General features: G+C 36.1%; 1 protein-coding gene across 4 annotated transcripts in view; it reads left to right on the forward strand.

Moving 5' to 3' along the window:
* The window catches only part of ADGRB3 (adhesion G protein-coupled receptor B3), a 1,023,178-nt gene that overhangs the window by 872,853 nt on the left and 135,552 nt on the right, over positions 1 to 14,773 (forward strand). For all 4 annotated transcript variants that reach the window (XM_040349908.1, XM_040349906.1, XM_040349909.1 and 1 more), the window contains 3 exons: positions 7,531 to 7,681; positions 12,954 to 13,023; positions 14,091 to 14,157. In XM_040349908.1, the coding sequence (XP_040205842.1) occupies positions 7,531 to 7,681; positions 12,954 to 13,023; positions 14,091 to 14,157 (288 nt within the window). The remainder of the gene's footprint in view (positions 1 to 7,530; positions 7,682 to 12,953; positions 13,024 to 14,090; positions 14,158 to 14,773) is intronic.

The following is a 14,773-nucleotide window of genomic DNA, read 5'->3' on the forward strand; positions in this document are numbered from 1 at the left end:
TCCTTTATCAACAATAACAGCTCAGATGGAAGAATATTTAGCTGTGGGATTTTGTATTTTAAGAGCTGGGGAAGCCGGCTGTCAGAATACACAAATGATGCCTGCATTTGATTGGTTGCGGGCACTATTTAGCAGACAAATTTCCCCCTATCTTATTCCACACAATCCAGGAATTGCTGACAAATCCACCCAAAATATCGGAAATTTGACAGTTGAATGGGGTGGGATGGGGTTTGACGATTGGAGAGCCAAAACTTAACATCCACTTGAGCAGAAGTAAACAGCCTGGACTCAGGGACACAGGGATCAATTTAAAAATGCCTTTTATAATTGAATAAACAGCACATCAGCAGGTTGAAAATCTAGTACTCTATTTACACCTAAAACAGAACACTATTTTAACACTCCCCATACTCTATAAGGTTAATGCATTTTCAGTAAAAAAAATATGAAATTATAAAATTAAATAAATAAAAACAATAGCCAAAAAAAAAGTAAAACATTACAACATGTTTATTGCAGAACCGTCCCTGTGCATTGCTAGTGAGTAGAGAAATGTGCAATGGGGGTCAGTAGAGAAGCACCTTTAACATTGATGGAAAATGAAAGGATACCCTTAAAGAAGTGGGTAGTAGGAGATGAACCCCTTTGAATTGTTGATAGGGGGAAAGATTTTCAACCTAATAGACATCTAAAAGGATAGTTGAGACCTGTGGTTACTGAAGGACAGAAGTTGATCAATGCGCAAGAAACCTCTATCACCCTCCAGGGGAACCCTAGGGATCTACAGACCCTGACTAAGAAAGGCTGAAGATTGCTGAATACAATACTGGTTAAACCTTAGAAACAAATTTAGACCTGCCTAGATTCACTTTATTTTGGTCTATTCAGCATCACCATAATTTTTTAGACATCCAGGTACACACGGAAACACTGATGGCCATTCACAGATACACTGGTTTTAGTGAATATGTGAAATTACAATTTTACAGACCATATATGCAACCCCAGGGTCTCAACCAAATCAGCATCTAAAACAAAATAACAAGTATACTTGTTAAGTGTTTACCTTCCCCACTTCTTTGTTAATTTTGCTGACTGATATTGAATAATTAAAGGAACTATACAAATGAATAAAGGGGATTTCCAATTGATAATACCAGCTTTTAACAACTTCCAATCTACAGTAATCCAAATGTATATAAAATAAATAAATATTTGAAATGAATACATTTTGGTTACTTTTGTGTATGAATTCATACTGCATGAGTATGGAATTCCATGATATAGGAAGCAATTAGGAGTGGAGAGATACTTAAAAATACAGTGATGCTAAGGGGCATATACCATATATGGGAAGCAATTAGGAGTGGAGAGATATCTAATGCCACGTACACACGATCGGTCCATCCGATGAAAACGGTCTGATGGATTTTTCCATTGGTTAACCGATGAAGCTGACTGATGCACTATAAAGGGGAAGTTCAAATCCAATGGCTCCACCCTTGGAGCTGCTTTAGCTGATTTTGTGTTAGTAAAAGACGATTCACGCTTTTCTGTCTGTTACAGCGTGATGAATGTGCTATCTCCATAACGAATGCTAGTTTTACCAGAACGAGCCCTCCCGTCCCCTAATTTAGTCTGAGCATGCGTGGATCTTTAACCGATGGACGTGCCTACAAACGATCGTTTTTTTCCTATCGGTTAGGTATCCATCGGTTAAATTTAAAACAAGATTGAATTTTTTTACCCGATGGATAAATAACAGTTGGTCCATCAGACCGTTCTCATCGGTTTGACCGATCGTGTGTACGCGGCATAAAAGTACAGTGATACTAAGGGGCATATACCATATTATCAGTGATATAGACTTATGAGAGTACTATAGATTAATGTGATTTATTGGTGCTTGCTCATACAGATTTAGAATGAGAAAAAATATCTGTAAAAGATACACAGGGACATCCTTCCACTGAAGATGTTTCTGTTAAAAAGCTAAGCACATTTTAGGCTAAGTATAACTTTAGACCAATGAAAATATTGTTTTTATTATGCATCTAATGCTTGCATAAAATTGAGTTATTATACAATAAATCAACTTTGATAACTTTGCCCTCATTTTACAGTCCGGGTTATGGTTTGTGCACTACCATGTCTCCTAATCTCTGCATTGTGACTCATAGAGAAACAAATATAGCCACAAGCTTTTCTGAGAATATTCCATCTGTGACATCACTTACCTTTCTAATCAGTGTGGCTGTTAATGATTTCCTGATGGCTGTGAGAAGCTGTAAACGTTAGTCATGCCACCAGATGTCTCAACAAATATTCAGCTTGCTCTCAGTAACCGCCCTTGAAAACAATGCACAAAACAACATTGTGATACAGCAATGTGCCAATGCCACAGCTTAAAACTAACCAGAAATAAAATACTAATTTGAATTGATTGAGTCATCAGTTATGTTAACTGGATCTTTAAGTATGTAGTCTTTTCATTAGTAGGAATATGGTATTTTCAAAATGCTACTGCAATAATACATTTACAGTTCAGTAAATAATACTGAATAATAATACTTGCCATGCTTCATCGTGAAAATGAGCAGGCAGGCATATTTTTATAGAAAAAAAAAATAACTTTGAAATCATGTCCCTTTATCATAATGGATTATTTGCCCTATAAGTCTAAAGTGTTACTTGGCACAACCCAGAATGCATGTCATTTCGATATTTTTTTCCTTTTGGATAGAGTAATGGATGCTTTTTTTCCATTGCACATACAACAGTAAAGTGAGGAAAATGCACTTGTCACATTCATTAAAAAAAAAACAAAAAAACTTGCTCTCTATTTCTGTTCAACTTACAATTTTTGGATTTTCTTTCTGTCCCTGTGACAACAGTCTCCAAGACAGAGTGGTTAAACCTCCCCTGCAGGGACACAGACAGCAATAATAAAAAGAGAGGATTTCCAACTCCTCCCTAATCAATAATTTTTTTTTAGATTTTTATATATTTTAAACATAAATCTATGTGCATATTATCATGAATAAATGCAGTTTTTGTGGCTGTTGCTCTAAGTTCTCAGAAAAAAATCTCCTGCGCTCTGGTGTTTCGCTAAACATGGGTAGTGTAATCCAGTCTTTAAGGCAAGGTCTATAGTCTTGCAGCCCTCCTCAGAAAAATGGGTGTTCCTATGGCTACAAAGAAAAAGAAAGTAAGGAGGGCGCACCAACCTAGTGCATTACTGTAATAAAAATGTTTATTAAAAGTAGAATAAAAGAAATGGTCCAACTCACAAAACGAGCATAGGTATACGGTTTTATGACAAACAAACTGGCTCTCCTGGCCCCTACAGGTGAGACTTGATGACGAGAGGATCAGACGTCCCTCAAGCGGCTGACACATTTCTGGGGCGCACCCCTTTCTTCAGAGCCTAGGTGGTCCGTGGTCGGCGTCTGCGCCAGCCGTTTGAGGGACGTCTGATCCTCTCATCATCAAGTCCCAACTGTAGGGGCCAGGAGAGCCAGTTTGTCAGAAAAGCATATACCTATGCTTGTGAGTTGGACCATTGCTTTTATTCTATTTTTAATAAACATTTTTATTACGGTAATGCACTAGGTCGGTGCGCCCTCCTTTCTTTCTTTTTCTTTGTTACTCTAAGTTCTAGCATAATGAAAAAATGTGGTAAAGTGTTAAAGATAATGATAATAATTGGTCATCTGTAACTTCTAGATTATTTCATACCCTCATAAAGTACTACTAATTGATGATCTTCATTTTGCTTCAGTGCTCAGTGTTCTGTTAAGTACCTTCAACCAAAGGTCAATGAAATTGTGCATTTTGTGCTGTCATTTTGTCGTCCTTGTTGCCCCTTTAAAATGCATAGTGCTCAAAGGTAAAACCAGGCCAGGTCAAAAATGAAGAGTCTTTGTCTGTGCTGGAAAAAGCCCTCTCATTAATCGTTCTCAAGTGTAGTGTTCATTTGACCCTCAGCAGTTGCTTAACTCATAAAAATATGTAGCTATTGGAATTCTCTGCTTCAACCATTGCAAATATAGATTCTGTATTTTCAATTACATTGATTTACTTGCATCTATGTGCTTGTTCATCTTATACTAAGGATTTTTTTATTTTTTTTTAATGAGAAAGTTCTGTATTGCCATAAAAATTAGAAATCATCTACAAGGTTATTTTATTTTGCATTTCACAACTAATTGAATAATTTTCATGTATGAAAAAAATGTTTAATAATTAATGTTTTTTTTTAATACTGATCTGTCAAAAACAACATAGCATATTGCAGCTAATGTGCTCTCTGGTGGTTGGTTGGTATCTGCAGATGTACTCTGGCATGGCATTTCTAAATAGCCAGAACAAAACTGCAGGATTCATTTTTGCAACTGATACTGTCATAACCAATTATAGCCAGCCACATGTGCTGTATGCTGGGGGTGGTCATTGATCACATTAAAAAAGCCACAAAAAGCGGGAGCTGCGGTGGCTCAACGCGATTGGCACTGTGCTGACAAGCCATTCACCTCTGCAGCTAGAGGTTCGGATCCCGGTCTCGGCTTCATGTGAATTGAGTTTGGTGGTCTCAGCCCGGCTCCCGGTGGGTGTGCTATGCAAGGTAAGCCTGTGCTTAGTACGCCCACCCCCCTCCCACAAAAACCACCACACCTACACACGCACTCTAAATTGGGTTAACACACGCACTTTGACCACGCAGTCTCTAAAAGAGAGGCGAAGGACTAATGGGGCTGGTTGAGCGGGCTAATCCTCTCACTCCCTTATAGGGAGTCCCTCTGCCCCGTTGGGCTTCAAAGCGGAGCAGGTAGGGCGGGCTGTGTGGGAGGACCCCCTCACACACCCGCCATTGCCACCCGGGGCATGGAGAAAGATGGCAGATTGCCTCTGGGGGAGGCCTGCCTACTCCCAACTCCTGCAGTCCGGCTCCTCTCTCGAGTTCACGCACAAAATACACTTTAAAAAAAAACAAAACAAAAAAAAGCCACAAAAGGGCATTTGAACCTTAAAGCTGAACTTTAGCCAAACAATTAGGCTAATAGTTTTAGCTGTCAAAGGTTTTTTTATTTCTGCCCATCCAGTCCTCAGCTTTACACTACTCTACCTTACAGCACAGCCCTATCGGATAGTGAAGGAGATCTGTTTTTCTCTGCTGCAGCTTACCAAAGCCTGGCACATACAGGCCAAATATTGGCCGGCTCAACGGAAATCAGCCAACATTAAGCCTGTGCGTACATCAGCCTGTCCTATAGAAGCTGGCTAAAAAAGATCTTCTACAGTTATTTTACCACTTCCTGACCATGTTATGCAGATGTGTGGTGGCAGGAACAGTGGGCGCAATCACTCATACAGCTTTTGGTCATGGTTTCTAAACACAAGTCAGCGTGATGGCCTACTTGATCATAAGTAAAACTCCATATACCAATCGCACACGTTCCTGGATAAGCTCTCAAAGTTTGGGTGCTGCAGCAACAACCAGCTGGATACTGGTTCAAGTTCCAAAGTAAATATTTGCCAGCACACCATGGATCAACAAAAGTGGCGTCCAAACTGATTATTTATTGCATGATCACAACACAAGGAGAGTGCAACACAAGGCATGTGACAAAGGGGTCCTGTGTGACGCTGAAACATTGCACTCTCCGTGTGTTGTGATCGTGCAATAAATGATCCATTTGTTTTTTTGGGGTTTTTTTTCCACCACGTCAGACTCAACCACAGCAAGAGACTTGCTTATGATTTCATTCATTCATAAATATCGTCTCTTCTTCGGTTTTGCATCATTTGTGGTTTTCCGTATACTATTTTATATATTTATCTTTTGCGTCATTCATTTATTTATTTTTTCCCATTACTATTAGTTTACGTATCAAATTTAATTATAGACAAAAACCCTCCCCCCGCCCCCCTCCCTCCCCTTTTCCCTAATGGTTTGTTCCTTCCTCTTTATTCCTCTGTTATTTTTCCCAAATATTCCTTCGATAGTTTAAAGTCTTCCACTGTCTTCATTTTTTATTATGTTTATTGAGTTGGCCCGCATCACAACTAAATAGATATTCCATTTTGTTGTAGTTTTCCACTCTTCCAAACCATTCTTTTATATCTGTTTTTTTTTTTTATACTTAGCCATTTTTTTGGAATCAGTCCTTTTGCGGCATTTATTAATGGTGGGATTAATGTTTTCCTATATCTTATGTTTGATTCTTTTGATTCATGGAACACACAAGCTTGTATACTATTAGATATCCTTTCTCTGGTTATTACTTCCACATATTCCCGAATTTCCTGCCAGTATTGCTTTATCTTTGGACAGTCCCATTTATAAATCACTTTGGGTGTCCTATGCCATCTTGAAATGCATTTGTCGTTAATTTCAATTGTGTTCATAAATGATCCATTTGGATGCCACTTTTGTTGATAGGGTATGGTGTACTGGCAAATATATACTTTGGGACTCTTGATCATGTGACCACTGTGAAACCAATCTCAGAGGTAATGTGACGGGTAAGCTACTCCTCCTCCCAGCATTAAAGCCCATTTCAAGCACTGCCAACAGCCAGTAGAATGGGGTTTAGGGGTTTAAAAAATTATATTACAGATTCCTGCCTATGTTTTTTTTTTCTAGAAACATTGCAAAGACCCATTTCCTATTAACTGCTGAAAATGTTTAGCATAAAAGATTGTGAACTCAATGATCCTTGTAGCAACCCAGTGAGTTGCAACTATAGTCACTTTTTAAAGCCGTCAATCAGCTATTGCAATATTGGACTAACAGAATCAGAGAACACTTTATTAACCACTTACAGATCTGAAGATTTGCCCCCTTAATGACCAGGCCATTTTTTTGCGATGTGGCACTTTTTGGTAATGTATCAATATACAGTTTTTTTTTCTTCGAATTTACACTTTACACTGTAAACAATAAATGTATAGCAGAAACACAAATTAGTGAAGGTAAATGAAACTAAAATATTTTAGTATTTGTAAAGTATGTGATGTGAGAAATGTACTATAAACGTACTTATAAAGTTAAAACTGCATAAAACGATATCTGTAATTCAAGATTAATTATTATCATATAAGAAAAAAGACCTTTGTAACAAATGGAAGTGAAAAAAGCAGGAACATGTCAAGTCATTAAACAAAGACTGCTATATTTATAGTGTAGAAATTATCATTATCAAGTATCTAGCTGTAAAATGCTGTTAAATTCAGATAGACGAATGTGCAGCAAATATTTATTTTTAAATAGACCCTAAATTGTTTCTCTTAAATATTGTCTGTTTTTTCATGTATTTATTTGATCGATTTTGAAAGTTTTCTGATTTTAAACTTATAATGCCAATTGAAAAAAAAAAAAATATTTGTTAACCTTTTTTGCTTTTGGAAGTATTTCACACAAAGTGAAAGTTAATTGTAATGGCAATATGTGCTTATATTTAGTTGAGAAACCTATTTGTAAAATATTTTTAGTTTTAATAAATATTTTTTTTTTCTCTTCCTCAGGGTATATGTACCATGACTACAGCCTTCCTCCATTTTTTTTTCTTGGCATCATTTTGCTGGGTTTTGACAGAAGCCTGGCAGTCATATATGGCAGTGACTGGGAAAATTAGAACAAGGGTTATACGAAAACGCTTTCTGTGCCTTGGCTGGGGTAAGTTTGTATATGAAATGAAGTATCTGTTAAAATCAGATATATTGATTACATAACTTTAAAAATTATACTGACCAGACATAATCTATACTATGGTGTTTTGCATATTTATTTATCATACAAGGTCCACAGAGAAGAACAGTATGCAGTTGATACAGATATATATATATATATATATATATATATATATATATATATATATATATATATATATATATATATATATATATATATATATATATATATATATATATATATATATTATATATATTGAAATTAGAATACATGATTTGACAAGCTTCCAATTTACTCAACAAATAAAAACAAATAAAAATGATGTACATTGTTCCATAAGCTATACATATGGTCTTTAGGAGGACCTGATTGCACCTGTAAAAGAACTGGATTTCACCTTACTTGTCATGTATGTATGTATGTATATATATATATATATATATATATATATATATATATATATATCGCAACACAGGGGCTGATTGGCTAGCACTTTCATCTAGCAGCATTGGGATGGGTTAAAATCCCAACAACGACATTACCTGTCTGGAGTCTGCAAGTTAACCCTGTGCCTGTGGGGGTTTCCTCTGGGTACTCTGTTATATGTGTGTATGTATATATATATATATATATATATATATATATATATATATATATTATAATGATAATAATAATAATAATAATAATAATACTAAGCTATGTACTTAATTTATGACTCTACTCCAAATTATGGACATTTAATGCATCTAATAAAGAATTCAAGTTTTTATATTTAAGTATATGTTTATTAAAGTTTTCAAGGGGTATCAAAGGTTACAGTATCATAGCTATGAACGACAACAATGCCATACTGACATCAACCTTAAATTAAGAACAAAGGATAATAAATCCAAAAGAAAATAAACAAAGTCAGGCCAAATACAGCAGTGGTGTGAAATGCAAGAAAAAAATCATAATCAGCAATGAGAAAGATTAGGGACAAGTGAAGAGCAATAATATCTATAAAATATACCATGTGGAGGAGGGTACAGGAGAGAAGAGAACTAGAAATTGAGGGGAGGGGTGGCTCAGGTGGGGCCAAGGGGACATCAGGGCATGCGTGTAGAGGGACCATGTTCAGACTGACCCCACGCTTCCCAAATTTTTATTGAATTGTGGTAAAGTGTTAGTGGCTAAAGTGGCGAAGTACCCTCAATCTGTGGATTTCAGTTATAATATTCCAAAGTAGAGAAGATGTGGGCAGTTCCGCTGATAGCCAACACAGCAGAATGGCTCTTTGTACAGCCAATAGGACATGGGAAATCAGCTGCTTGACTGGCCTTTTAAGGCCTGGGAAGGGAAGGCCCAACAGGTAATGTAATGGGTCTAGCAGTAGAGGTACATTAACTATAGGACTTTAGGGAATCTGTAAAAAAAAACATTAATATTTTGATAGCAATCTCTCTCTGCACCACACATCTGGATGACTTAGACACAAATGTCCATATATTTTTCCAACAATGGAGGGGTACGGGCCTTTGCAAAACATGAGACCATTTTTACATGTAGGCATGAGGATATTTACATTTCTGACTATCTATTAGGAGTGTATTGGCTTTTCCAATGGGCTATAGTGTGTAAGTGTGTAAAATAATAATATTTGATGATATCAGGGGCCCCCATACCCCCGCAAGTTGGGAGGGAGAACACCACAGAGCTAGCAACATGGTGGGCTTTGTTGTGCCAAAATTAAGGAACCATTGTTGGAGAATTTTAAATGGGGACATAGGGACAGGCAACATCTTAAAAAAGTAATTTAGGTAGTATAGACATTTTCAAGACATTTATTCTACCCAGCAATCAGATTATGTTTTGCATCCCATTGTTTCAACATGTTATGGATGTCTTTGAAGAGGGGAGGATAGTTTGCAGCAAATAGAGAGGAGTATGTGGGTTACATAGTTACATAGTTAGTCAGGTTGAAAAAAGACAAAGGGGAGTGGTGAGACCAAGTAAGCGCTCCAATTATTGGTCAGGAGTGGGGCAGAGATGAAAAATAATCCAACCTGGAGTACATTTTGTGAGGTGGGGAATAGAACGTGAACTGTTTGCCAGTGGAATGTATAATGCACCAGGAATCTAGAAGGCGGTAGGTCTGGAGAAGCTTGCAAAATTAGGTAGACAGAACTTGCACCTGGTTAGATAGAGTAGAGTGAAACAAGGTCTGCTTATTTCTCATAAGGGAGAACACATCATTACAATCTCCACCAACAATTATTACAGTACCTATAGGTACTGTGAATATCTCCTAAACGAGCGTGGTTTGGGAGATATATACTGTACCGATGATGTCATTGGCGCATTCGCTCTAAAGCAACAGGCACCCATGCCATTTTTTCAGGAGTGAGTGCCCCGTGCGCATTCGCTGGATTGACCTCACATTTCTCCGGTCAGTCACACTGCTGGAGTCCATGGCCCTGGAAGGAAGATGGGTTTTGGCAGTTTACTTCCTTTTTAAAGAGCACCTGAACTGTGGAGGATGTCTGGCAGAGAAATAGGACTAGTCACCACAATTGCCTTTGATTTCCATGCAGCTCTCTTTACTCCATTATTGAGTTACCATGCTTGTGTCTCTGTGTGGAGTTGGCCATCTTGGTAAAGGCAGGATTTTTCTTCCTCATGTCAGAGCTGCCCCCTGATGACTGGCGATATAAATCTGCTGCAAAAAATACAGAGAATGAATGAGGCAGAAAGGGAGATTTTTGCATTGCAGCTTTCTCCAATTCCCACAATCAGGATTACAGTGCCCTAGATCTCACACTGCACTAAAGACATAGGACTGAAAAGGGACAAGACATTTTTCCAGGTATTGCTTAGACACGATTCATTTTGGATCCTTTACCATAGCAAATCTTCAGTTTTTGAGTTCAGACTCAGTTTAAAGCTATAATTGAATGTGATATGCAACACATATGCCTTTTCCCTTCCTCAATTATTTTTAAAATAAAGTAATAATATGTGCTATATACACACCTTGCATTTTGTGTAAGTAACTGTATTTCATGTAAAAAAAATAGTTTGCTGTTTGCTTTCACTCTTCAATATACAGTATAAGCTTTCAGGTTTTGAACTGTGCTTTTCAGGCTGTGAGACTTCCTGGATTCTCTATTATCCACCTTTGTGTTTTCTAACAAAATGAAAGACTGCAGGATCGCACACATAATAGAAAACTGCAATATCATTCTGACCTGCTGATTATATTGATTACATCACACCAAGCTCAAAATAAATGTAGTCATTTTGCTGGATAAAATATTACTCAAGGTCAATAAGCCCCAGTTTTGAAGCTCACACAAGTTGACTACATGTCTTTTGCAGTTTCACAGATATAGTATACCACTTGCACATATGAACATTTTTGCTTTTCATGATTCAACATTTAAAAATAAATGTATACACACTATCAAGTAAAAAGACATGGGAAATGACTGCAAACTAGTTTACAGTATTTTATATATATATATAAATATATATATATATATATATATATATATATATATATATATATATATATATATATATATAAAAATAATAGTTGTAACCTAGCAACCTATATATAATTTATCCACTGCAGAAATCGAACAGCATTTGAAAAATACGCTGCACCATAAATGATTTATTTCTGACAAATAGATGGCCACATCTGCACTGCTCGTATATCATTTAATACAATGCATTGTATAGCTAGATCATTACTAAAAATGCGTTTGTAACCAATTCATATGCACATTAGCTACCTTAAAATATGTTCCATAAATAATTCTGTATTCAGACATATGCAAAAGGTCGAACACACATTTATGGCTTCAAATCTGGGAGTCTATATGGTTGTTAGGCAGGTTTTGTTATGGCTTCAGCATTTAGGTCTGGTCCTAACTATGCTCCTGATGTTTCCATGTAAAAATATGAGAGTTCCTAGCAATTCTTTGCAGTACATTTTCTAAAATGGATGTTAGCAGTAAACCCAGGAAATTAATACAATTTTGCAAAGTTACCAAGGACATATGTCACGCACCACATGCCTATAGTGTATATAGAAAATAATTCAGAATGTAGAATACGGGACTTTAACAATGCTTAAACATCTCTTCCTGAGATGTTTATGCACCGTTAAAGTCCCATATTCGACATTCTGAATTAATTTTTATAAACATTTTGCAAAATGTTAATGGTTTCAAAGCCCATTTAAATGTTTAGTTTAAATCAGCTAAATACATTGCCGGTGTCTCAAGCCAAAAGATGTGTAAATACTTACAACCACAGCCTGAGCAGAAAAGCCTCTCTCTATTTTCTACTCATGCTGTGGCTGCTTTCATAAGAAACTTACGGTAACTGAATGACTTTGCACACCTTCTAGTTTGATGCACCAGAAATATATTTAGACTGAAAGATCACCTGGGCTTTAACATAGATGATTCAATGGTTAATTAGACACGTACGTTTAAATAAATCTATTATTTTTAAACTATGTTTGAATATTTAAATATATAAATATTCAAACATAGTTTTAATATTTACATAGATAAAGATAACTTTTTTACAATGTCTGTCCTGCCCACTATGACCTAATGGGTCAGGAGTCTCCTGTTCTGTCATGCCCTCATCCACACCTGTATTTAAGCAGTAGGCAGGCTATGTTATGCAAGAGCCCTGCCTCAAAACACATCCACATTACCACCTATTTGCAACTTCAATTTTCACTGTATGATGGTAATTGTGTTTCTCATAGCAACACTGCTCAGTGGGTGGATGTGAATTGTTCAACTTGATAATAGCTCTTCTGGGTGCCTGACCATAGCTGTTTTTTTTATAAATGTTTTTGAAGGTACTTATCTGCTGAATGGTGAAGTTGTAAAAGTTTTCTTAAATACATATTTAAGTAAACTTACTGAGAAATTGTACTGTTCTGGACTTCAGCTTTAATGAATGTCACTGCTTTATATTTAGGCACCTGCATGTTTGTTTTATTTATATAGACCTCCAGGAAAGGAAGTCACTGGAAATGTATGCCTCAGGAAGATAACTGCATAAATGCCATAATGAAGATTCTAACTTTTGTGTCCAACATTATTTTTTTTTACTGGAATCTTGTTTTTTAAATATCTTGATTATAATTGGGTGGTATATATTAATTATTTTACAATGTCTAAAGATACAAGAAATAGAAAAACTGTGGAGAAAAGCAAATTTTTGATGACACTGTCATTTGTTTTTTTAGGCTTGCCAGCATTAGTTGTGGCCATATCAATGGGCTTTACCAAAGCAAAGGGATATGGGACTCCACACTAGTAAGTTATGTGACTATTAGTTATTAACTTTAACTATTTTAGCTATATTAATCATTACTGACTCACTTTTAAACCAACTGAAGCAAATTTATATACATCACTATGGTAATTGGGGTATGAATCACTGTGGTTTTCTAAATTGCCTGTTAGTTTAGGGCTATGCAGCCACTAGAGGCCTATTCACTTTTTGTATGTTTTTTTTTTCCTGTGATGAATATTGTAGAGAGAAGGGAATGTATTTAATGTATTTATAATTCAATACTTGCATTTATATTTTGTAGGGCACTTGCATCAGTCATTTGTTAGATTTTAGATGTTAGATAAGTATACTAAAGAGTAAGGAAAAATAATAGTAGATATGGTGCTGTTCTATTGATTCACATTCAAACTAAAATGACACTTATGGATAATTGCAAAATATAAATTATAAGTAATTTCAAAGTGAATACGTGCATATGTGCAATATGCCTAATATCACCAAAAAAAACAATTTGTAAAAATCAAAAGAAGGCGCATAAAGTGCAATCAATTTTAAACAACTTGTATGATCACATAAAAGTTCATATTGGCAGGTAATCACAGGTTCTGAATATTCCCACTCGTGCTGAGTGATACGATGCGTGCTTAGTGCCCAGTGAAAGTAACACTCTTCTTTCAGTAGATGATCACTGCAATCCGTGTCGCTGCAAAGCCCACACTCACCGGATTTTCCACCCCCTCTTGGGGTATAAAAGACTTTACAGTGTATGCCACTGTGTAGCACTGTGGTGATCAAAACGTCCCTTGTACCGCTGGTATTTTTCCAGTGTGGCTCATGTACAGAAGAAAAAAGCCCCAAATAGTGTCTTATCGTTTATAAAAAGATTTGATAAAACTTAAAAAATGGGTACTCACAATTTTGCAAGTTAAAAAGGCATTGATACTAGCAGGAAGTGTTATGGTGTTCTGCTATCTGCGCTTGACCGGTTTCGTCTGCTGACGTCATCTGGAGCATCCTAAAGATTACTAAAGAGTATTCTAGATTTCTTAGAAATGCACATAATTTTCTTTTTTAACTTTATTTTCAGTTGCTGGCTGTCACTTGAAGGTGGACTGCTGTATGCCTTTGTTGGTCCTGCTGCTGCTGTTGTCTTGGTAAATATATACGTATTTCTCCGTGATCCTACACATGCATATGATGTCTTAACTCTTCAAAGCAATAACTCTAAAATATTTCCTACTTAAGCCTATTAAATGTGTGTGGCAATGCCTGGAAAATCAAGCACATGCATATAAATACTAAAATGGATGGCAAGCCTTCCTTATTTATTAAAGCTAAATATTAGGGGAATCACAATAAAAACAAAATAGTTATCTTCTTTAATGTATAGGAAAGATGCTACATAGAAACCGTAGAAACGTTTATGTTTAGATTAAAGTTCTTCTATAAATGTATTCTAAAGTGTTAATTAAAAATCTAGTTACTAAATTATAGCTCTGTGAACTAGTCAGAATGTGGGTTATAAAGATGCCCCATATAATAATAAAATGTCTTGTGCTGGAAAATCATGCTGCTTGTGTTATTTTTAAATGAGAAGTATTTTTGTACATATTTATGCTGACATAAACACTTTTAATGCAATACACCTATCTTGATGCCTAGTAACTAAAGTTGTTGGACATGGGCAATGAATTTCAATAGCTTTGCTTGTGTAGAGGCATAATTAAACTAGGGAAGACACTAGCACCATTAATATGCAAAATAAATATT

This window comes from Rana temporaria, chromosome 4, assembly GCF_905171775.1.
Source record: "Rana temporaria chromosome 4, aRanTem1.1, whole genome shotgun sequence".
Lineage (NCBI taxonomy): Eukaryota > Metazoa > Chordata > Amphibia > Anura > Ranidae > Rana > Rana temporaria.